The sequence below is a fragment of the Arachis stenosperma genome, chromosome 3, assembly GCF_014773155.1.
Source record: "Arachis stenosperma cultivar V10309 chromosome 3, arast.V10309.gnm1.PFL2, whole genome shotgun sequence".
Taxonomy (NCBI): Eukaryota; Viridiplantae; Streptophyta; class Magnoliopsida; order Fabales; family Fabaceae; genus Arachis; species Arachis stenosperma.
In genome coordinates, this window is record NC_080379.1 from 163,648,062 (window position 1) to 163,671,377 (window position 23,316).

A 23,316-nucleotide genomic window follows, 5' to 3' on the forward strand; every position below is an offset into this window, starting at 1 on the left:
TGAAAGGAATATCCTATCGGGGTAATCATATTTGCTTCGGAAGATATGCTCTTCAGGCACTTGAACCCGATTGGATCACATCTAGACAAATAGAAGCAGGTCGGCGGGCAATGTCACGAAATGTCCGCCGAGGTGGACAAATATGGGTACGGATATTTCCAGACAAACCAGTTACAGTAAGACCAACCGAAACGCGTATGGGTTCGGGAAAGGGATCTCCCGAATATTGGGTAGCTGTCGTTAAACCCGGTAGAATACTTTATGAAATGGGCGGAGTCACAGAAAATATAGCCAAAAGGGCTATCTCAATAGCCGCATCAAAAATGCCTATCCGAACTCAATTCATTATTTCAAGATAATAAATAATAAAAACCAAAGGAAAGAGGTCTTTTGGAGGAAAAAACATGGCAATTTTTCCTTTCTTTTGTTGAATAGAGAATATTTTTTTTTTTACTTCAAGCCTTGGACTGAAAAACCAGATAAAATAAGAATGATATGATTCAACCTCAAACCCATTTGAATGTAGTCGATAACAGCGGAGCCCGCCAATTGATGTGTATTCGAATCATAGGAGCAGGTAATCGACGATATGCTTCTATTGGTGACATTGTTGTTGCTGTAATCAAGGAAGTGGTACCAAATATGTCTTTAGAAAGATCAAAAGTGATTAGAGCTGTAATTGTACGTACTTGTAAAGAACTTAAATGTAGCAATGGCATGATAATACAATATGATGATAATGCCGCGGTTGTCATTGATCAAGAGGGAAATCCAAAAGAAACTCGAATTTTTGGCGCAATCGCTCGAGAATTGAGACAGTTAAATTTCACTAAAATAGTTTCATTAGCACCTGAGGTATTATAAGAAAAAACATTTCATTATTTAATGAAAATGAAATAGATAAATTAATAAATTATGTCTTACACATATATCTAATTATTAATAAAATTGGATTTCGTTTTTTATTTTTTTAATATATATTATTCTTTTTGAATAAAAATAAGTATAAAAATAAATATAGAAATATAAAAAGAAATATATAAATAAGATATTATATAGATATCTTTCTATTAAAGATATATAAATATACTAGATATCTTTCTTTAATTTTAACTAAAATATTTTTAAATTATATTACTCTAATATATATTAGAAAATATAGAACACGGAGCATGCTGATTATATCAAAAGTAAGTAAAGGATAACATTTATTTTCCTATGGGTAAGGACACCATCGCCGACATAATAACCTCTATACGAAATGTTGACATGAATGGAAGAGGAACGATTCAATACCATGTACTAACATTACTAAAAACATTGCTAAAATGCTTTTACGAGAGGGTTTTATTGAAAACGTGAGAAAACATAGGGAAGGGAGAAATCTTTTTTTAGTTTTAACTCTACCATATAGAAGAAATAGAAAAGGATCATCTAAAACGCGTTTGAATTTAAAACGGATCAGTACTCCTGGTCTACGAATCTATTCTAATTATCAACAAATTCCAAGAATTTTAGGGGAGATGGGAATTGTCATTATTTCTACTTCGAGATGTATAATGACAGATCGAGAGGCTCGATTAGAACGAATCGGCGGAGAAGTTTTATGTTATATATGGTAATCTTTCTGATATCCGAATTATAGAAAAAATTCTATCAATTTTTATAAAAAAGTAAAGAGAGATAAAACAAAACACAAGTCTCTCATATCACTCCTCATACCTTAATGAATGTGTGAAATGGGTTTAACAGGAATTGTTATAAAGAAACGGATTCATGAGGGTTTAATTCAATATTGCTGAATCAATTTCCCCTGTGGGGTATGTTCGAGGTTGGTTCATTTATTTTTAATTTTAAATAATGAAAATATCAGTCTAGGCTATATTTCTGAAAAGATTCAACATACTCTTTATATATATTTCTATCACAGAGAAATAAAAAATGCAAGTATAAATTCTTTAATTAGACTTTTTTTTTAACTTCAATATTATTGGTTTTGAGGGTACGATTAGAATAGAAGTTAAAAATTGAAGGAAACCTTATTTTCTTCCATTAAAATGGATCCGAGATTAAGTTGAAGGAATGATAAATATGAAAATACGGGCCTCTGTTCGTAAAATTTGTGAAAAATGTAGATTGATCCGTAGACGAGGTAGAATTCTAGTAATTTATTCTAATCTAAGACATAAACAAAGACAAGGATAAGGATAATATTTCCACAAAAGCCACAAGAGAGGGCTTTGAATTATAAAGGACTGGGTGCACAAATAAAAATAAATAAAAAAAAGATATAGATATTGAAATTCAAACTTTTTTTACATGAAAACTTAGAAATTATATAATATTCTCTATTATATATGATATGATTTTATAGTAATATTGATTATATTAATATTTTTGAATATGTGAAAATTTCAAATTATTGAATGAATATAGAAATTCTATTTCGAATATTTCGAAATTTTCTTATATATATAATATATATCAATGATTATATATATATATATATATATATATATATATATATATATATATATATATATATATATTAGAACTATTCTAATAGAATACAATATAAAAAAGAGATATTAGATAGAGAGATTTTGGGGATCTAAAATTGAAAATTCTATTTTTGTTAGTTGTATATTAACACAAATAGAATGCCAATTTTGAGAATATTAATTCTAGTTTCTAATTAAAAAAAAGAAATATAGTAAAACATCTATTTTTTTGACATGAAATGAATATATCCATACATCTCAGATTTCCTTTTAGGTTATGAGATAATAATTATGAAATAATAAAAAGATAATAAGATATGGCAAAATCTATACCCAAAATTGGTTCGCGTAAAAATGGACGCATTGGTTCACGTAAACATACTCGTAAAATACCAAAGGGCGTTATTCATGTTCAAGCTAGTTTCAACAATACCATTGTCACTGTTACCGATGTACGGGGTCGGGTAATTTCGTGGTCCTCCGTAGGTACTTGTGGATTCAAAGGTACACGAAGGGGAACACCATTTGCCGCCCAAACTGCAGCAGGAAATGTTATTCGAACAGTAGCGAATCAAGGCATGCAACGAGCAGAAGTCATGATAAAGGGTCCCGGTCTCGGAAGAGATGCGGCATTAAGAGCTATTTGTAGAAGTGGCATACTCTTAAATTTTATACGGGATGTAACCCCTGTGCCACATAATGGGTGTAGGTCCCCTAAAAAATGACGTGTGTAATGTAAAACAAAAGATAAAAATAGAAAACATAGAATAAATTTCAATACAAGAGAAATAAACAATTCAAGGATTTGAAAAAAAGAATTGATTACTATGGTTCGAGAGAAAATTAGAGTATCTACTCGAACATTACAGTGGAAGTGTGTTGAATCAAGAGTAGACAGTAAGCGCCTTTATTATGGACGCTTTATTCTGTCTCCACTTATGAAAGGCCAAGCTGATACAATAGGCATTGCGATGCGAAGAGTTTTGCTTGGAGAAATAGAGGGAACATGTATCACACGTGCAAAATCTGAGAAAATACCACATGAATATTCGACCATAGTAGGTATTCAAGAATCAGTACATGAATTTTAATGAATTTGAAAGAAATAGTATTGAGAAGTAATCTGTATGGGACTCGAGACGCATCTATTTGTATCAACGGTCCCGGATATGTAACCGCTCAAGACATCATTTTACCACCTTCTGTGGAAATTGTTGATAATACGCAACATATAGCTAACCTAATAGAACCCATTAATTTGTGTATTAGATTACAAATCGAGAGAAATCGCGGATATTGTATAAAAAGACTAAAAAACTTTCAAGACGAAAGTTATCCTATAGATGCAGTATTCATGCCTGTCGAAACGCAAATTATAGTATTCATTCTTATGTGAATGGGAATGAAAAACAAGAAATACTCTTTCTCGAAATATGGACAAATGGGAGTTTAACTCCTAAAGAAGTGCTTTATGAAGCCTCCCGTAATTTGATTGACCTATTTATTCCTTTTTTACATGCGGGAGCAGAAAACTTGAAATTAGAAAAAAATCAACACAAAGTTACTTTACTCGGTTTCACTTTTCATGATACATTGGCTAAACTAAGAAAAAACAAAAAAGAGATAGAATTAAAATCTTTTTTTATTGACCAATTAGAATTGCCTCCCAGGATCTATAATTGTCTCAAAAGGTCCAATATACATACATTATTGGACCTTTTTAATACCAGTCACGAAAATCTTATGAAAATAGAAGATTTTCGGATATAAGATGTAAAACATATCTTGGACATTTTAGAAATTCAAAATTGAAAGAAAAGCATTTTGCATAAATTGGAAATCCATTAGGTTTTTTTCATTTTTTTTCTTTCTTTTTTATAAAAAAGAAAGAAAAAAAAGATGAAAATATGGAGTTTGAATCTTTATCTTTAGAAAAAATCTACATACTGAGAGTAGGTTCAAAGATGTATCTAGGGAGTAGTCCTTTCAAAGTGAATTCTCCCTAGATACCCAATATATATGAGATTTTAATTTACAAGTGAATCAATTTAAAAGAGACCTAAAGTTAGGGATTTCTCAATAGGTAATGTTGCTCCAACACCCAACCAAAGGGCTACTGCAGTACCAATCAAAAAGATGGTTGTTGATACTGGACGACGAAATGGGTTTTGGAATTTATTAACATTCTCCAAAAAGGGTACTGTTAATAATCCCGCGGGTACCGAAACCATTAAAAGAACGCCCAATAACTTATTGGGCACTGTACAAAGTATTTGAAATACAGGAAAGAAATACCATTCCGGCAATATTTCCAAAGGAGTTACAAATGGATCCGCGGGTTCCCCAATTATTGATGGTTCTAAAACTGCTAAACCTACGTTACAAGCAATAGTACCTAGAATAACTACGGGAAAAATATATAAAAGATCGTTTGGCCATGCGGGTTCTCTATAATAATTATGACCCATTCCTTTAGCCAATTTCGCTCTTAATACAGGATCATTCAAGTCAGGTTTTTTTGTTATTGGGATAGGTGAATTCTTATTGATCCATCCTCCGAAAGAACCGGACATGATAATTTTGCATCATCCGGCTCGAGCATCAATCAAACGAATCGAGTATACCTATAGAAACGTTTATATGTAAGAAAATGGACTCGATTCTGTTTTACGGAGTTACACAACTATCTATTATGAAAAACTTATTTCTTATTTGTAAATGCTCAATAACCAAGTAGGATTTCTTAAATTTATAGTGCTTTCTGGGGCATCTCAGACCTTGATATTTTTGTCCCCCTCAAAAAAAGATATCGGGACTTTTTAACATACATTTACATATTAAATTAAAGGATTTACTTGTTACTAATGGAATCTAACCCCTGTTCTTCTTTAGATCTACTTGTTTCACTCCTATAGTATCATAAATCGAGTCAATGCATAGGAATTGAATGCATTTCAATACTATTAAGTTAAGTGAAATCGATAAGACGGAATCCGTATTAGACCACTTCACTTATTTTAGTTTTAGTGGATCTTACGAAGCCCGGTCATCCAGGACATGATCAAGTCTGATCATAGAAAAGAATCTCTTCAAGTGAACCGGCCTATCATCTGTAGGGGGGCTTGCGCGGTGGTTGGAACAAAGAGACACATTTTATTGCAAATTAAAATGTGACAGATATGAAAAAGTCATCCATCTGCGCGATCCAATCAATAGTTCAAGTCACACACTCCCATAATCCGTTTTTTCTTCGGAGAATCCCCCTCAACTATCAACTATTCATGTATGTCAAATAAAAAAATAAGACGCTAATTTTGTTAAGTCTTAAGTTGCAGGGAAATATCCAAATACATGTCTTATTTTTTTAATAATCCATATTTGTAGCAATGAAATACTTTTGTTCCTCCCCAAAATAAAAAATGATTGATTAGAAATATCTAGGATCCATATTCTCTATAAAGGACCGGAGATGCATTGCTTACGTATCATTGGAAAGTGCATTAACATAAATACAGCAGTAAGAAGAGGTAATACAAAAGTATGTAAACTATAAAAACGAGTCAAGGTAGATTGTCCTACACTAGCACTTCCCCTTAATAATTCCACGACAGACGATCCTATTCCGGGAATAGCTTCGGGTACTCCTGTTACAATTTTGACTGTCCAATAACCAATTTGGTCCCAAGGTAAGGAATAACCAGTTACACCAAAAGATGCGGTCAATACAGCCAAAACAACGCCCGTAACCCACGTCAACTCACGAGGTTTTTTAAAACCGCCGGTAAGATACACATGAAATACGTGTAGAATCATCATTAAAACCATCATACTTGCTGATGAGCGGATAATTTGTATACTTTTTGGCATTGTTTTTAGTATGTTTTTGATATGATATAGTTAGTTTTTAGTATATTTTTATTAGTTTTTAATTAAAATTCACTTTTCTGGACTTTACTATGAGTTTGTGTATTTTTCTGTGATTTCAGGTATTTTCTGGCTGAAATTGAGGGACCTGAGCAAAAATCTGATCCAGAGACTCAAAAGGACTGCAGATGCTGTTGGATTCTGACCTCCCTGCATTCGAAGCGGATTTTCTGGAGCTACAGAAGCCCAATTGGCGCGCTCTCAACGGCGTTGGAAAGTAGACATCCTGGGCTTTCCAGCAATATATAATAGTCCATACTTTGCCCAAGATTTGATGGCCCAAACTGGCGTTCAAAGTCACCTCAAGGAATCCCAGCGTTAAACGCTGGAACTGGCACCCAAATGGGAGTTAAACGCCCAAACTGGCACCAAAGCTGACGTTTAACTCCAAGAAGAGTCTCTACATGAAATTGCTTCATTGCTCAGCCCAAGCACACACCAAGTGGGCCCGGAAGAGGATTTTTATGTCATTTACTCATTTCTGTACACCCTAGGCTACTAGTTTCTTATAAGTAGGACCTTTTACTATTGTATAGAAATCTTTTGATCACTTTTAGATCTCTAGATCATCTTTGGACATTTTAGTTCTTAGATCATTGGGAGGCTGGCCATTCGGCCATGCCTAGACCTTATGCTTATGTATTTTCAACGGTGGAGTTTCTACACACCATAGATTAAGGTGTGGAGCTCTGCTGTACCTCGAGTATTAATGCAATTACTATTGTTCTTTCATTCAAATTCCGCTTGTTCTTTATCCAAGATATCACTTGTTCTTCAACATGATGAAGGTGATGATTGACGCCCATCACCATTCTCACCCATGAACAAGGTGACTGACAACCATTCTTGTTCTACAAGCATCTGAGGCTTAGTGAATATCTCTTGGATTCCTGATTGCACGATGCATGGTTGATCGCCTGACAACCGAGTGCTCGCCTGACAAACGAGCCAACCATTCCGTGAGATCAGAGTCTTCGTGGTATAGGCAAGAACTGATGGCAGCATTCAAGAGAATCCGGAAGGTCTAACCTTGTCTGTGGTATTCTGAGTAGGATTCAATGATTGAATGACTGTGACGTGCTTCAAACCTGTAACCTACTGGGCGTTAGTGACAGACGCAAAAGAGTTATTCTATTCCGGTAGGGGAGGGAACCACACCGGTGATTGGCAGCACTGTGACAGAGTGTGTGCATTAGCTTTCACTGCGAGGATGGGAGGTAGCTGCTGACAACAGTGAGACCCTATACGAGCTTGCCATGGAAAGGAGTAAGAAGGGTTGGATGAAGACAGTAGGAAAGCAGAGAGACGGAAGGGAAGGCATCTTCATGCGCTTATCTGAAGTTCCTACCAATGAATTACATGAGTATCACTATCTTTATCTTTTATGTTATTTTCGTTCATCACCATATATATCTGAGTTTGCCTGACTAAGATTTACAAGATGACCATAGCTTGCTTCAATACTAACAATCTCCGTGGGATCGACCCTTACTCACGTAAGGTTTATTACTTGGACGACCCAGTGCACTTGCTGGTTAGTTGTGCGAAGTTGTGTAATGCCATGGTATTGAGCGCACCAAGTTTTTGGAGCCATTACCAGGGATTATGAGAGTTGTGAAAAAGTATAGTTCACAATTTCGCGCACCAAGTTTTTGGCGCCGTTGCCGGGGATTATTCTAGTTTTGAGCAAGCCTTTGGTAACATCAGTGCCAAGATCCGGCAACAACATCAAATTTTTGGTGTTATTGCCCAGGATTGTTCAGGCTGGACAACTGACGGTTCATCTTGTTGCTTAGATTAGGTATTTTTTTTTCGAAATTCTTGGAGATGAATTCTAGAGTTTCATGATGATTTGTTGAAATCTGGCTGGCTGAGAAGCCATGTCTAATTTGATTGGACCGAGGTTTCAACTTATCACCACAAGAGCTTGTTGATTTCGTATCAATCTTGCTTTTGGAGCAGTGATTTGCTAAGGCTTGGCTGACCTTTGGTCATGTCTAGTGTTTTGGACCGAAGCTTTCTTTGGAAGCTTGGCTGGCTGTGAAGCCATGTCTAATTCCTGGACCAGAGTCTTAGACTAGCATTGCACTGATTCCTGGAATTCTCATTAAGAATTTTGATACCTTCTTTTTCCACTTAATTTTCGAAAAAGCACAAAAAAAATTACAAAATCATAAAATCCAAAAATATTTCTTGTTTGAATTTAGAGTCTCATCTAAAGTTTAGTGTCAATTGCATGTTTCTGTTCTTCTTGCATTTTCGTTTTTATGCATGTGTCTTAATTAATCTTCAAGTTGTTCTTGATGATTTTCTTGCTCTGATCTTTGAATTCTATTGACTTGAGTATTTTGTGTGTCTCATATGCATTTTCAGTTCATTAGTGTCAGTAGTATACAAACTGCTAAGTTTGGTGTCTTGCATGCATTGTTATTTGATTCTTGTTGCATTTTAATTATTAAAAAAATCCAAAAATATTTTTAATTTGTGTCTTTTCAAGTCAATGATACAAGGGATTGAAGATTCAGAACACACTGCAGAGGAATTATACAGAAAAAGCTGAGCATTCAAAAATGCCCAGTGAAGAAGGCAGACTGGCGTTTAAACGCCAGCCAGGGCACCTGGTTGGGCGTTTAACGCCCAAAGAGGTAGCATTTTGGGCGTTAAACGCCAGAATGTGTACCATTCTGGGCGTTTAACGCCAGGATGGTGCTAGGGGGAAGATTTTGTTTTCAAATCAATTTTTTTTCAAGTTTTTCAAAATCAAATCTTTTTCAAATCAAATCTTTTCACTCAAATGTTTTCAAAATCAATTTCTTTCCTTTTTCAAAGATACTTACTAACAATTAATGATTTGATTGAACATTTTTTGCCTTTTCTATTAAGGAAGGTTTTATGTTTGAATCATATCTTTTCTTGTTAGGCAAGTCACTAATTTTCCAAATCAAATCTTTTAAAATAATTTTCAAAACATATCTTTTAAAATGGTTTTCAAATCATATCTTCTCAATCACATCTTTTTAAGACAATAACCTTTCAATCATATTTTTTTATCATATCTTTTTCAAATTAGTTTTCAATCAAATCTTTTTAGTTTCTAATTTCAAAATCTTTTTCAAAAATCACTTGATTTCTCTTCCACTTTCAATTTTCGAAAATTATCAATCGAATTTTCAAAATGTTTTCAAAATCTTTTAATTGAATTTTCGAAAATCCTCTTCCCTCTTTCCCACATCCTTCTATTTATGGAGTACCACTCCTTCTAAATGCACAATTCGAACCTTATCTAATTAAAGTTCGAATTCTTCTTCTCCTTCTTCTTTCTATTTCTCTTTTCCTCTGACATTTCAAGGAATCTTTATACTGTGACATAGAGGATTCCACATTTTCTTTTTCTCTTCTCTTTCATATGAGCAGGAGCAGAGACAAAGGCATTCTTGTTGAAGCGGATCCTGAACCCGAAAGGACCTTGAAGAGAAAGCTAAGAGAAGCCAAAGCACAACTCTCTTTAGAGGACCTGACCGAATTCTTCAAAGAAGAAGAACCCATGGCAGCCGAAAACAACAACAATGCCAACAATGCAAGGAAGGTGCTGGGTGACTTTACTGCACCTACTCCCGACTTCTATGGAAGAAGCATCTCTATCCCTGCCATTGGAGCAAACAACTTTGAGCTTAAGCCTCAATTAGTTTCTCTAATGCAACAGAATTGCAAGTTCCATGGACTTCCAATGGAAGATCCTCATCAGTTTTTAGCTGAATTCTTGCAAATCTGTGACACAGTCAAGACTAATGGGGTTAACCCTGAGGTCTATAGACTGATGCTATTCCCTTTTGCTGTAAGAGACAGAGCTAGAATATGGTTGGATTCTCAACCTAAAGAAAGCCTGGACTCTTGGGAAAAGCTAGTCAATGCCTTCTTGGCAAAGTTCTTTCCACCACAAAGATGGAGTAAGCTTAGAGTGGAAGTCCAAACCTTCAGACAGAAGGATGGAGAATCCCTCTATGAAGCTTGGGAAAGATACAAACAATTAATCAGAAGATGTCCTTCAGACATGCTTTCTGAATGGAGCATCATAGGTATTTTCTATGATGGTCTCTCTGAACTATCTAAGATGTCCTTGGATAGCTCTGCTGGAGGATCTCTTCATCTGAAGAAGACGCCTCCAGAAGCTCAAGAATTGATTGAAATGGTTGCAAATAACCAATTCATGTACACTTCTGAAAGAAATCCTGTGAACAATGGGACTAGTCAGAAGAAAGGAGTTCTTGAGATTGACACTCTGAATGCCATATTGGCTTAGAATAAAATATTGACTCAACAAGTCAATTTGATTTCTCAAAGTCTGTCTGGAATGCAAAATGCACCAAACAGTACTAAGGATGCTTCATCTGAGGAAGAAGCTTATGATCCTGAGAACCCTTCCATGGAAGAGGTGAATTACCTAGGAGAACCCTATGGAAATACCTACAATTCTTCATGGAGAAATCACCCAAATCTCTCATGGAAGAATCAAGAGAGACCTCAACAAGGTTTCAATAACAATAATGGTGGAAGAAACAGGTTTAGCAATGGCAAGTCTTTTCCATCATCTTCTCAGCAACAGACAGAGAGTTCTAAGCAGAATACTTCTGACTTAGCAACAATGGTCTCTGATCTAATAAAGACCACTCAAAGTTTCATGAATGAAACAAGGTCCTCCATCAGAAATTTGGAAGGACAAGTGGGTCAGCTGAGCAAGAAAGTTACTGAACTCCCTCCTAGTACTCTCCCAAGTAATACAGAAGAAAATCCAAAAGGAGAGTGCAAAGCCATAGACATGGCCAAATATGGAGAGGAAAGAGAGGAGGAGGACGCCACTGAGGAAGACCTCAGTGGGCGTGTACCAATCTCCTCTGAGTTCCTCAATGAGGAACAATGGGAATCTGAGGCTCAAAATGAGACCATAGAGATTCCATTTGACTTACTTCTGCCATTCATGAGCTCTGATGAGTATTCTTCCTCTGAAGAGGATGAGTATGTCACTGAAGAGCAAGTTGCTAAATACCTTGGAGCAATCATGAAACTGAATGACAAGTTATTTGGAAATGAGACTTGGGAGGATGAACCACCCTTGCTCACCAAAGAACTGGATGACTTGTCTAGGCAGAAACTGCCTCAAAAGAGGCAGGATCCTGGGAAGTTTTCTATACCTTGTACCATAGGCACCATGACCTTCAAGAAGGCCTTGTGTGACTTAGGGTCAAGTGTAAACCTCATGCCCCTCTCTGTAATGGAGAAATTAGGGATCTTTGAGGTGCAAGCTGCAAGAATCTCATTAGAGATGGCAGACAATTCAAGAAAACAAGCTCATGGACTTGTAGAGAATGTTTTGGTGAAGATTGAAGACCATTACATCCCTACTGACTTCATAGTCCTAGAGACTGGGAAGTGCATGGATGAATCCATCATCCTTGGCAGACCCTTCCTAGCCACAGCAAAGGCTGTGATTGATGTTGACAGAGGAGAGTTAATCATTCAAGTGAATGAAAAATCCTTGGTGTTTAAGGCCCAAGGATATCCCTCTGTCATCATGGAGAGGAAGCATGAAGAGCTCCTCTCAAAACAGAGCCAAACAGAGCCCCCACAGTCAAACTCTAAGTTTGGTGTTGGGAGGCTACAACCAAACTCTAAGTTTGGTGTTGAAACCCCACATTCAAACTCTAAGTTTGGTGTTGGGAGGTTTCAACACGGTTCTGAGCATTTCTGAGGCTCCATGAGAGCCCTCTGTCAAGCTAATGACATTAAAGAAGCGCTTGTTGGGAGGCAACCCAATGTTTTATAATTAATTATTTTCTTTTGTTATTTTATCTTTTTTTGTAGGTTGATGATCATAAGAAGTCACAAAAACAATGAAAAAAGCAAAAACAGAATGAAAAACAGGAAGAAAAACAGCACACCCTGGAGGAGAAGAAACTGGCGTTCAAACGCCAGTAATGCTAGCTGTTGGGCGTTTAACGCCCAGTCTGGCACCATTCTGGGCGTTTAACGCCAGAAAGGGGCACCAGACTGGCGTTAAACGCCAGTAAAGGACAAGAACCTGGCGTTAAATGCCAGGAATGGGCACCAGCCCGGCGTTTAACGCCAGAAATGGCTCAAAACGTGATTTTGAGCAACATTTGGTGCAGGGATGACTTTTCCTTGACACTACAGGATCTGTGGACCCCACAGGACCCTACCATCACTCTCTCTCTTCTTCCCCCATTCACCAATCACCTCAACACCTCTTCCCCAAAAACCCCTCACCTATCAAATCCCATCTTTCTCTTCACCACTCACATCCATCCCTCATAAAACCCCACCAACCTCACCCTTCAAATTCAAACCACTTTCCCTCCCAAACCCACCCATAATGGCCGCACCATTCACCCCCTTCTCTCCTATAAATACCCTTCTTCAACTCTTCATTTTCACACAACCTAAACACCCTTTCTTCCCTTCTTGGCCGAATACACCACCATCTCCCTCTTCTTCATTTCTTCTTCTTCTACTCTCTTCTTTCTTCTTTTGCTCGAGGACGAGCAAACATTTTAAGTTTGGTGTGGTAAAAGTGTTGCTTTTTCGTTTTTCCATAACCATTTATGGCATCCAAGGCCGGAGAAACCTCTAAAAAGAGGAAAGGGAAGGCAAAAGCTTCCACCTCCGAGTCATGGGAGATGGATAGATTCCTCTCAAGGGTGCATCAAGACCACTTCTATGAAGTTGTGGCCTTGAAGAAGGTGATCTCCGAGGTCCCCTTTTCACTCAAAAAGGGTGAATATCCGGAGATCCGCCATGAGATCCGAAGAAGAGGTTGGGAAGTTCTTACCAACCCCATTCAACAAGTCGGAATCTTGATGGTTCAAGAGTTCTATGCCAATGCATGGATCACAAAGAACCATGACCAAAGTGTGAACCCGAATCCAAAGAATTATCTCACTATGGTTCGGGGGAAATACTTGGATTTTAGTCCGGAGAGTGTGAGGGTGGCGTTCAACTTGCCTATGATGCAAGGAGATGAGCATCCTTACACTAGAAGGGTCAACTTTGATCAAAGGTTGGACCAAGTCCTCACAGTCATATGTGAAGAGGGCGCACAATGGAAGCAAGATTCAAGAGGAAAGCCGGTCCAATTGAGAAGGCATGACCTCAAGCCCGTGGCTAGAGGATGGTTAGAGTTCATACAACGCTCAATCATCCCCACTAGCAACCGGTCCGAAATTACCATAGACCGGGCCATCATGATCCATAGTATCATGATTGGAGAAGAAATAGAGGTTCATGAGGTTATAGCCCAAGAACTCTATAAGGTGGCGGACAAGACCTCCACCTTGGCAAGGTTAGCCTTTCCTCATCTCATTTGTCACCTCTGTTATTCAGTTGGAGTTGACATAGAGGGAGACATTCCCATTGATGAGGACAAGCCCATCACCAAGAAAAGGATGGAGTACACAAGAGATCTCACTCATCATGAGATCCCTGAGATTCCTCAAGGGATGAATTTTCCTCCACAAAACTATTGGGAGCAACTAAACACCTCCCTAGGAGAACTAAGTTCCAACATGGGACAACTGAGGGTGGAGCATCAAGAACACTCCATCATCCTTCATGAAATTAGAGAAGATCAAAGAATCATGAGGGAGGAGCAACAAAGACAAGGAAGAGACATTGAGGAGCTCAAGCACTCCATAGGATCTTCAAGAGCAAGAAAGAGCCGCCATCACTAAGGTGGACCCGTTCTTTGATTTCCTTGTTATTGTTCTTCTGTTTTTCGATTTTTATGCTTTATGTTTATCCATGTTTGTGTCTTGTGATCATTAGTGTCTTAGTGTCTATGCCTTAAAGTTATGAATGTCCTATGAATCCATCACCTTTCTTGAAAATGTGCTTAATTGAAAAGGAAAGAATTGCATGAATTCTGAATTTTATAATAGTTTAATTATTTTGATGTGGTGGCAACACTTTTGTTCTTTGAATGTATGCTTGAACAGTGCATATGTCTTTTGAATTTGTGGTTCATGAATATTGGCTCTTGAAAGAATGATGAAAAAGGAGACATGTTACTGAGGATCTGAAAAATCATTAAAAATGATTCTTGAAGCAAGAAAAAGCAGTGAATAAAAAAAAAAAGAGAGAGAGAAAAAAAAAAGGAAGCAAACGAAAAAAAAAACCGAAAAAGAAAAAAAAAAAGAAAGAAAAGTTGTGATCCAAGGCAAATAAGAGTGAGCTTAAGAACCCTGGACACCTCTAATTGGGGACTTTAGCAAAGCTGAGTCACAATCTGAAAAGGTTCACCCAATTATGTGTCTGTGGCATGTATGTATCCGGTGGTAATACTGGAAGACAGAGTGCTTTGGGCCACGGCCAAGACTCAATAAGTAGCTGTGTTCAAGAATCATCATACTTAACTAGGAGAATCAATAACACTATCTGGATTCTAAGTTCCTAAAGAAGCCAATCATTCTGAATTACAAGGGATAGAGTGAGATGCCAAAACTATTCAGAGGCAAAAAGTACAAGCCCCGCTCATCTAATTAATACTGATCTTCATAGATGTTTTTGGAGTTCATTGCATATTCTCTTCTTTTTATCTTATTTGATTTTCAGTTGCTTGGGGACAAGCAACAATTTAAGTTTGGTGTTGTGATGAGCGGATAATTTGTATACTTTTTGGCATTGTTTTTAGTATGTTTTTGATATGATATAGTTAGTTTTTAGTATATTTTTATTAGTTTTTAATTAAAATTCACTTTTCTGGACTTTACTATGAGTTTGTGTGTTTTTCTGTGATTTCAGGTATTTTCTGGCTGAAATTGAGGGACCTGAGCAAAAATCTGATCCAGAGACTCAAAAGGACTGCAGATGCTGTTGGATTCTGACCTCCCTGCATTCGAAGCAGATTTTCTGGAGCTACAGAAACCCAATTGGCGCGCTCTCAACGGCGTTGGAAAGTAGACATCCTGGGCTTTCCAGCAATATATAATAGTCCATACTTTGCCCAAGATTTGATGGCCCAAACCGGCGTTCAAAGTCACCTCAAGGAATCCCAGCGTTAAACGCTGGAACTGGCACCCAAATGGGAGTTAAACGCCCAAACTGGCACCAAAGCTGGCGTTTAACTCCAAGAAGAGTCTCTACACGAAATTGCTTCATTGCTCAGCCCAAGCACACACCAAGTGGGCCCGGAAGAGGATTTTTATGTCATTTACTCATTTCTGTACACCCTAGGCTACTAGTTTCTTATAAGTAGGACCTTTTACTATTGTATAGAAATCTTTTGATCACTTTTAGATCTCTAGATCATCTTTGGACATTTTAGTTCTTAGATCATTGGGAGGCTGGCCATTCGGCCATGCCTAGACCTTATGCTTATGTATTTTCAACGGTGGAGTTTCTACACACCATAGATTAAGGTGTGGAGCTCTGCTGTACCTCGAGTATTAATGCAATTACTATTGTTCTTTCATTCAAATTCCGCTTGTTCTTTATCCAAGATATCACTTGTTCTTCAATATGATGAAGGTGATGATTGACGCCCATCACCATTCTCACCCATGAACAAGGTGACTGACAACCATTCTTGTTCTACAAGCATCTGAGGCTTAGTGAATATCTCTTGGATTCCTGATTGCACGATGCATGGTTGATCGCCTGACAACCGAGTGCTCGCCTGACAAACGAGCCAACCATTCCGTGAGATCAGAGTCTTCGTGGTATAGGCAAGAACTGATGGCAGCATTCAAGAGAATCCGGAAGGTCTAACCTTGTCTGTGGTATTCTGAGTAGGATTCAATGATTGAATGACTGTGACGTGCTTCAAACCTGTAACCTACTGGGCGTTAGTGACAGACGCAAAAGAGTTATTCTATTCCGGTAGGGGAGGGAACCACACCGGTGATTGGCAGCACTGTGACAGAGTGTGTGCATTAGCTTTCACTGCGAGGATGGGAGGTAGCTGCTGACAACAGTGAGACCCTATACGAGCTTGCCATGGAAAGGAGTAAGAAGGGTTGGATGAAGACAGTAGGAAAGCAGAGAGACGGAAGGGAAGGCATCTTCATGCGCTTATCTGAAGTTCCTACCAATGAATTACATAAGTATCACTATCTTTATCTTTTATGTTATTTTCGTTCATCACCATATATATCTGAGTTTGCCTGACTAAGATTTACAAGATGACCATAGCTTGCTTCAATACTAACAATCTCCGTGGGATCGACCCTTACTCACGTAAGGTTTATTACTTGGACGACCCAGTGCACTTGCTGGTTAGTTGTGCGAAGTTGTGTAATGCCATGGTATTGAGCGCACCAAGTTTTTGGAGCCATTACCAGGGATTATGAGAGTTGTGAAAAAGTATAGTTCACAATTTCGCGCACCACTTGCCGACCATTGATGAACAGATCGGATTAACCAACCAAAGTTAGCCTCAGTCATTATATATTGAATCGAAGCAAAAGCCTCAGTAACGATCAGACGATAATAAAAGGTCATAGCAAAGCCCGTTGCTACTTGGACTAAAAAGCAAGTAAGTGTAATTCCTCCTAAACAATAGAATATGTTGACATGAGGAGGGACATATTTACTAGTTATATCATCGGCAATCGCCTGAATCTCAAGACGTTCTTCGAACCAATCATAGGCTTTATTGAGATAGGTAAACTAAAGGAACTCCCCTTCTGAGAACCGTATATGGGAATTTCATCTCGTACGGCTCATATAGAAAAACCCAATACTGGTTGTAACGGAAACGGATATGTTAAATTTAAATAATAAAAAGTTTTAAACTTCTTAATTTCATCCTATTATTCCAAATCTTATTTGAAGATAAGAAAAATATATAAATCTTTAAATTGATCTGTGCAGGGTTATAATGCCAAAATCTCAAGTCGGCTCACTCGTCTTTATCTTGATCTTTACAGGCCTCTTGAATATTCTATTTGCTTCATTTTTTCTTTGATTTTTTTGTAGAATGCGACTTTTTTAGTGCCGTCTTCTTTATTATTAGTATTGATAAGAATTCTCTTGTTAAGACCCTATGAACAATTAAACAAAACCTCAGATTCATACCAGAACCACAATGATTCAAAAAAACCTTTAATGTCCAAAAATTTCCTGAGTAAGAACTGCTGGATTATCACTTATTCAAGAAATAGATAGGATAGAATGAAAAAAGAAATCAAAAGACATTTTTTTGCTTTGATAAAAAAAAGACAAACAGTGGCAATTTTATTTGAAAGACTCAAAATTTTTTTATTTATTCTAACTTACATATCTTCTAATAAAAATTTATTAAAGTCCGGTTGCGAGGTCGAAATATTAAGTATGAATCATAGTTCTAATACTTTTTAAAATCTATTTTATATATTCCATGCTCCAGATACTAGAAAATAATATCTGACGGGGTAAAACCATCTCTATCAAGATGACAGATCCTTTATTTTTGTTCTGTATTTGCAATAAGATCAATTAGAACAAGTCACACACTCATATTCCGGAAATAAAGAAAGAACGAAATTCCACGATCAAACTACCAAATTCAAAATGAACTGGCCTAGAAATAAAAAACCAAAATGGGTAAATTTACCCCTTTTATTTAAAAAAATATATAAATAAAAAGATAGTTAGTCGGTTCTTATGAATCTAATTCATAGAAATTCCGTCCAGTAAAATGGACAAATTATAAATTTCTAAAATAATAGATAGAAATATAGCAAATAAAGCCATTGCAACACCCATTAAAGGAGTAGTTCCCCACCCCGGAGCTACTTTACCATATTCTGAATTCAACGGTTTCAATAAAACCCCTATAGTAGTTCGTCTTGGACCAGATCTAGAACTACTCTCAACGGTTTGTGTAGCCATAAATCCTATTTTTTATTCATTGAGATCTGTTGACTTTGTATACCATTTCACTGTAAATATAGGATTTTATCCTATAGATTCATTGTGGTCTTGAAATTTGAGAAAAATAGAAACAGCAACCCTAGTTGCTATCTCTATATCTGGTTTACTTGTAAGTTTTACTGGGTATGCTTTATATACTGCTTTTGGGCAACCCTCTCAACAACTAAGAGATCCATTCGAAGAACACGGAGACTAGTTGAAGTAATGAGCTCCCAATATACCAATATTGGGGCTCATTACTTCAATCGAGATAATGAAAAATCATTTCGTCTTTTTAGTTGGAACTTTAGGGGGTTCTCTAAAAAAGATAGCAAAAAAAATTATTCCTAAAGTCGAGACTAAAAGGATTGTATAAACCAATGCTTCCATAGATTTCATCCTGGTTTACAATTATAGCTTTCATACCTGTTTATTAGATTAGAGTAAAAAAATACAATCATTCAAATCAAGATTAATCAAATTCCTTATGATTTAATTTAAATCACCCTAAACAAAAGTATAGTAAAAAAAAAACAACAAAAAAAATAACGTTCTATCCGAATCAGACTATTTGTCTTCTTGTAGTCGGATCGCCCAGTTTTTGGAATGCTCCAAATTCTACTTGAGCATCCAAATCGGGGTCGATGCCAGCAAAAATATCTCGGAACAAAGTTCTAGCACCATGCAAAATGTGCCTGAAAAAGAAGAGAAGAGCAAACGAAGCATGTCCAAAAAGGAACATGTTTAAGTGGCACGATCTAATTCAAAAATTTCACCCAATTGAGCACGTCTAGCATATTTTTTCACAATAGCGGGATCACTATAACTGACTCCGTTGAGTTCGCCACCATAGAACTCAACAGTTACACCTACTTGTTCAACACTATACTTCGATTCTGCTCTTCGAAAAGGAACATCAGCTCTAACAATTCCGTCTCCGTCTATCAAAACAACTGGAAATGTCTCAAAAAAAAGTAGGCATACGCCTTACAAAAAGTTCACGCCCCTCTTTATCTCTAAAGATAGGATGTCCTAACCAACCGACGGCTATTCCATCTCCATTATCCATTGAGCCCGCTCTAAATAAGCCCCCTTTTGCCGGATTATTGCCGATGTAATCATAAAAAGCTAATTTTTCGGGAATTTTAGACCAAGCTTCTGATAAACTTTGATTTTCGGCTAGCCCAGCACTAACTCGTCGATATATTTCTTGTTGGAAGTATCCCTGATCCCATTGATAACGAGTGGGGCCAAATAATTCAATCGGAGTTGTTGCTGAACCATACCACATAGTTCCAGCAACAACAAAAGCTGCAAAAAATACAGCAACAATACTACTGGAAAGGACGGTTTCAATATTTTCCATACGCAATCCTTTGTATAGACGTTGGGGTGGACGTACACTAAGATGGAAAAGTCCCGCCAATATGCCCAATGTCCCTGCTGCAATATGATGAGAGGCTATTCCCCCCGGAACAAAAGGATCAAAACCTTCTACACCCCATGCGGGATTTACGGATTGAACCCTTCCGATTAGGCCATAAGGATCAGACACCCATATCCCAGGACCATACAATCCTGTTACATGAAATGCGCCAAAACCAAAACAAGCCACCCCTGTAAGAAATAAATGAATTCCAAAGATTTTTGGCAAATCCAAAGAGGGTTTGCCTGTACGTTCATCACAAAAGATTTCTAGATCCCAATAGACCCAATGACAGATAGCCGCCAAAAAGTACAAGCCCGAAAACACAATATATGCTCCAGCCACACCTTCATAACTCAAAATACCCGGATTCGGCGTAGTACCTCCTGTGATACTCCAACCACCCCACGAATTGGTTATTCCTAAACGAGTCATGAAGGGTATAACAAACATACCTTGTCTCCACATTGGGTCAAGAACAGGATCAGAGGGATCAAAAACTGCTAATTCATATAGAGCCATTGAACCGGCCCAACCAGCAACCAGAGCCGTATGCATTATATGGACAGAAAGTAAGTGGCCGGGATCATTTAATACAACAGTATGAACATGATACCAAGGCAAACCCATGAGAATACTCCTCTTTTTTTTTTTCAGCAAAAAATAGACACTATGTAACTTTATTGCACTATAAAAAAAGATACTAAAAAATATACTATGAAACCCCCTTTGCAGTCAATTATATCTGGTAAAGGATTTATATTTGTTCTAGGTTTTTAGGAAAAATGGAACAATTCTATTCAGTAGGAACAAAAAGAAGTGGATCTATTTTATTCTATATCCGATAAATAACAATATGCAATGGTGGTGTGGGAGGACGTTGACCAAATGAATAAAAAAAAGGGATAGTTATTACAAACAGGTTCTTTGAATGATAAAAAATATATGTTTGCATTCACGAATAAAAACACTCATATAGGAGCAACCTCCCTTTTTTTTATTTATCATTTATAAATACAATATGATAAAATAAAGAAAAATCAATTTTTAGACAATAAACCTTTACGTTTCTACATCAAAGTTACATATATTACTTCATTTTTATTTTCCATTTTATGCCTATTGGTGTTCCAAAAGTTCCTGGAGAGGAAGATGCATCTTGGGTTGACATATAGTGCGTCTTGTCAGATATATATGGGTTAAAAGAAAACATGACTTAATAACTATAAAGTTTAATTTAAACAACTATAGATAAGTAAAATAAGTAATAAAAAATGGACATAAAATTTAAATTTTTTATTATTTGGTACAACAATAAATATAATAAAATAAATCATTGTTCTCATATATAATGACATAAAATTTAACATTATCCTTCTCTAGAGCCATCTATTTTTTTAGTTTTTATTCTTATTTTTGTACTTTATTTTAATTTTATTAAACCAAAAAGTATTAATGTCGTTTAACTTTATTTTTCAACTTTTATCATAATAAAAATATGTGAATTTATATGCATTAGATAATAAAAAATTACTCATAATAAAAAAATTAAATTTATTCATTTGTTACATTTATAGGAGTGTAGATGATTCACATAAGAGTTACGAGACTTTTTTTTTTTGAAATTTATTTTTAAATTAGTATTTACTCTTGAGTATAATAATCATAAACTAATATATGATGGTAACTAAATGCGATTGAAGAAAAGATAGAAAGAGAATAATAAATGGAGGAAGAAAGAAAGAACAAGTTAATATAAGAGTGGTGGTGAAATAAATAAATTTACAAAATATTTATAAATTTTTATCTTCATTGTTAGTATTATACCTAAATTAATTTAAATTCACTTATTCTATATATTAAAAAAATTAAATAACTTATAAATTTTTTTATTTTTCATTTTATTATTCTATACAAAATTTTTAAATGCTTGATATCTTAATTTTTTTTAAATGATAAAATATGACTTAACAATTAAGTATGAAAAATAAGTATTTATATAATAGTTATACATCTAGATATCTAAATTAAACAAGAATATAATTTTTTTTTAACAAAATTTTAACAACTAAAAAATTAATACAATGGATATGTATGAATCAAAATGATAAACAAAAATGAGAGATGTGATAATGATATGGTGGTAATAGATTGCGGTTGAGGTTAATAGAAGAAGAAAACAAGGAATGATAATAAAACAAGGAAACATAATAGTGACAGAAGACAACAATAGTTATACATATAAAAAAAAATAGTGCATAGTATGATGAAATGATATAATCAAAATAAAAATTAATAATTTTAAAATAATAATAAAATTCAAGATAATTAAAGATGTTCAATATAAAATTAAAGAAATAATTTTTTATCTATTAGAATGATGTATCTTCTAAAAGATTGTTTTGAATATGAATATAAATTTTTAAATTTATTTCAAATTAAATAGGATTGAGAAAATAAATAAATTTAATATATAAATAATTAATTTATAAATAATATTAATAAATTTTTATCTTGATTTTGTTACACATAATAATAATAATTTAATTTTTTTTAATTTAAATTTGTTTATTTTATACATTCTACATATATTAAATAATTTAAAATATTTTATTTTTTTATAATTTATTTTTAATTATTAATATTAAATTTATAATTTTAAAAATAAAAGTATGAATTTTTTGTTAACTCAATAAAAAAGTGACTGAAGAGGCACGGAAGTGCTTGTTGAGCTGCTAGTTATATATAACGAAGATTGTAGTAACTAACTATATTGGTGATTTTGATATTTTACTCGTATTTTGTTTTTTTTTTATAATAAAAAGACTACAAATTTAAAAACTTGTGATTTTAAGTAATTTTACATCGTGTATTATTTCACATATAAACTATGAAGTACAGACATTTTGGTGAATTATTATATCTATATGTCGAACACATTTTAGACATAATATTTTTTGATACTCTTTTGATATGTGTGTCTGATGGGTTTAATTGTGTTTTAATAAAAAGTAAAATTTTTTTCTTCGAATACGTTTAGACATACTTAAATACCATCACGTATTAGTGTGTCCAATCTTAATATGTATTCTTGAAATAAATTTAAAAATAGTATATTATTATTTGGATTTTGTTAGGTAGACAATGATTTTTGTGAACAATATGAACAATTGGCTATAAAATTAGCCCAATGAAGTAAAAACATACTACAATTCCAAATTACCCACCTAAATTTTAATATTAGGATAACCATCCGCACAGCTAGTGAATTAAACATCCGATATATCCATTGTTCATATTGTTTAGTATTTTCATTATCTATCTATGCTTTTCCTTATATTTATTAACATAAAAATTATTTTAAATATTTTATATAATTAAAATAAGACATTAAAAATAATTAAAAATTAATTTATATTTTAATATCAATAAAATATCAAAATATCGTTATAATTTATTTAAAAAATACTTTATATTTTATATATATACGTACTCCTGTATTTTAAAAATTTTAAATTTCGTATGTTAGCGTGTCTTGTATCATATTCTATGCCGTGTCGATGT

General features: G+C 35.1%; 3 protein-coding genes, 1 non-coding gene and 2 pseudogenes across 4 annotated transcripts in view; 3 read left to right on the forward strand and 3 right to left on the reverse strand.

The window, feature by feature from the left end:
- The window catches only part of LOC130967166 (50S ribosomal protein L14, chloroplastic-like), an 865-nt gene extending 1 nt beyond the window's left edge, over positions 1-864 (forward strand). Inside the window, exons 1-2 of the mRNA XM_057891985.1 lie at positions 1-249; positions 527-864. The exon at positions 1-249 is cut by the window's left edge and continues 1 nt beyond it. Coding sequence (XP_057747968.1) covers positions 1-249; positions 527-864 — 587 coding nt within the window. The remainder of the gene's footprint in view (positions 250-526) is intronic.
- Positions 865-2,818: 1,954 nt separating this feature from the next.
- Positions 2,819-3,241, forward strand: LOC130968380 (30S ribosomal protein S11, chloroplastic-like). Its single transcript, XM_057893610.1, has one exon. It carries the CDS (start codon positions 2,819-2,821, stop codon positions 3,224-3,226), a length of 408 nt encoding a protein of 135 aa, XP_057749593.1. The 3' UTR covers positions 3,227-3,241.
- A 73-nt stretch (positions 3,242-3,314) lies between these two features.
- Positions 3,315-4,313, forward strand: LOC130967167 (DNA-directed RNA polymerase subunit alpha-like; annotated as a pseudogene).
- A 205-nt stretch (positions 4,314-4,518) lies between these two features.
- LOC130968379 (cytochrome b6-f complex subunit 4-like) lies at positions 4,519-6,255 on the reverse strand. The gene is made up of 2 exons (XM_057893609.1): positions 5,730-6,255; positions 4,519-5,024 (listed from the first exon to the last, which is right to left on the reverse strand). The coding sequence occupies exons 1-2, from the start codon at positions 5,735-5,737 to the stop codon at positions 4,550-4,552; spliced, it is 483 nt and encodes a 160-aa protein (XP_057749592.1). The 5' UTR covers positions 5,738-6,255; the 3' UTR covers positions 4,519-4,549.
- A 4,119-nt stretch (positions 6,256-10,374) lies between these two features.
- Positions 10,375-10,482, reverse strand: LOC130971883 (small nucleolar RNA R71). Its single transcript, XR_009083087.1, has one exon. It is a non-coding gene; the product is annotated as a small nucleolar RNA R71 (small nucleolar RNA).
- Positions 10,483-18,888: 8,406 nt separating this feature from the next.
- LOC130968378 (photosystem II CP47 reaction center protein-like) lies at positions 18,889-20,397 on the reverse strand (annotated as a pseudogene).
- Between the last annotated feature and the right edge of the window lie 2,919 nt (positions 20,398-23,316).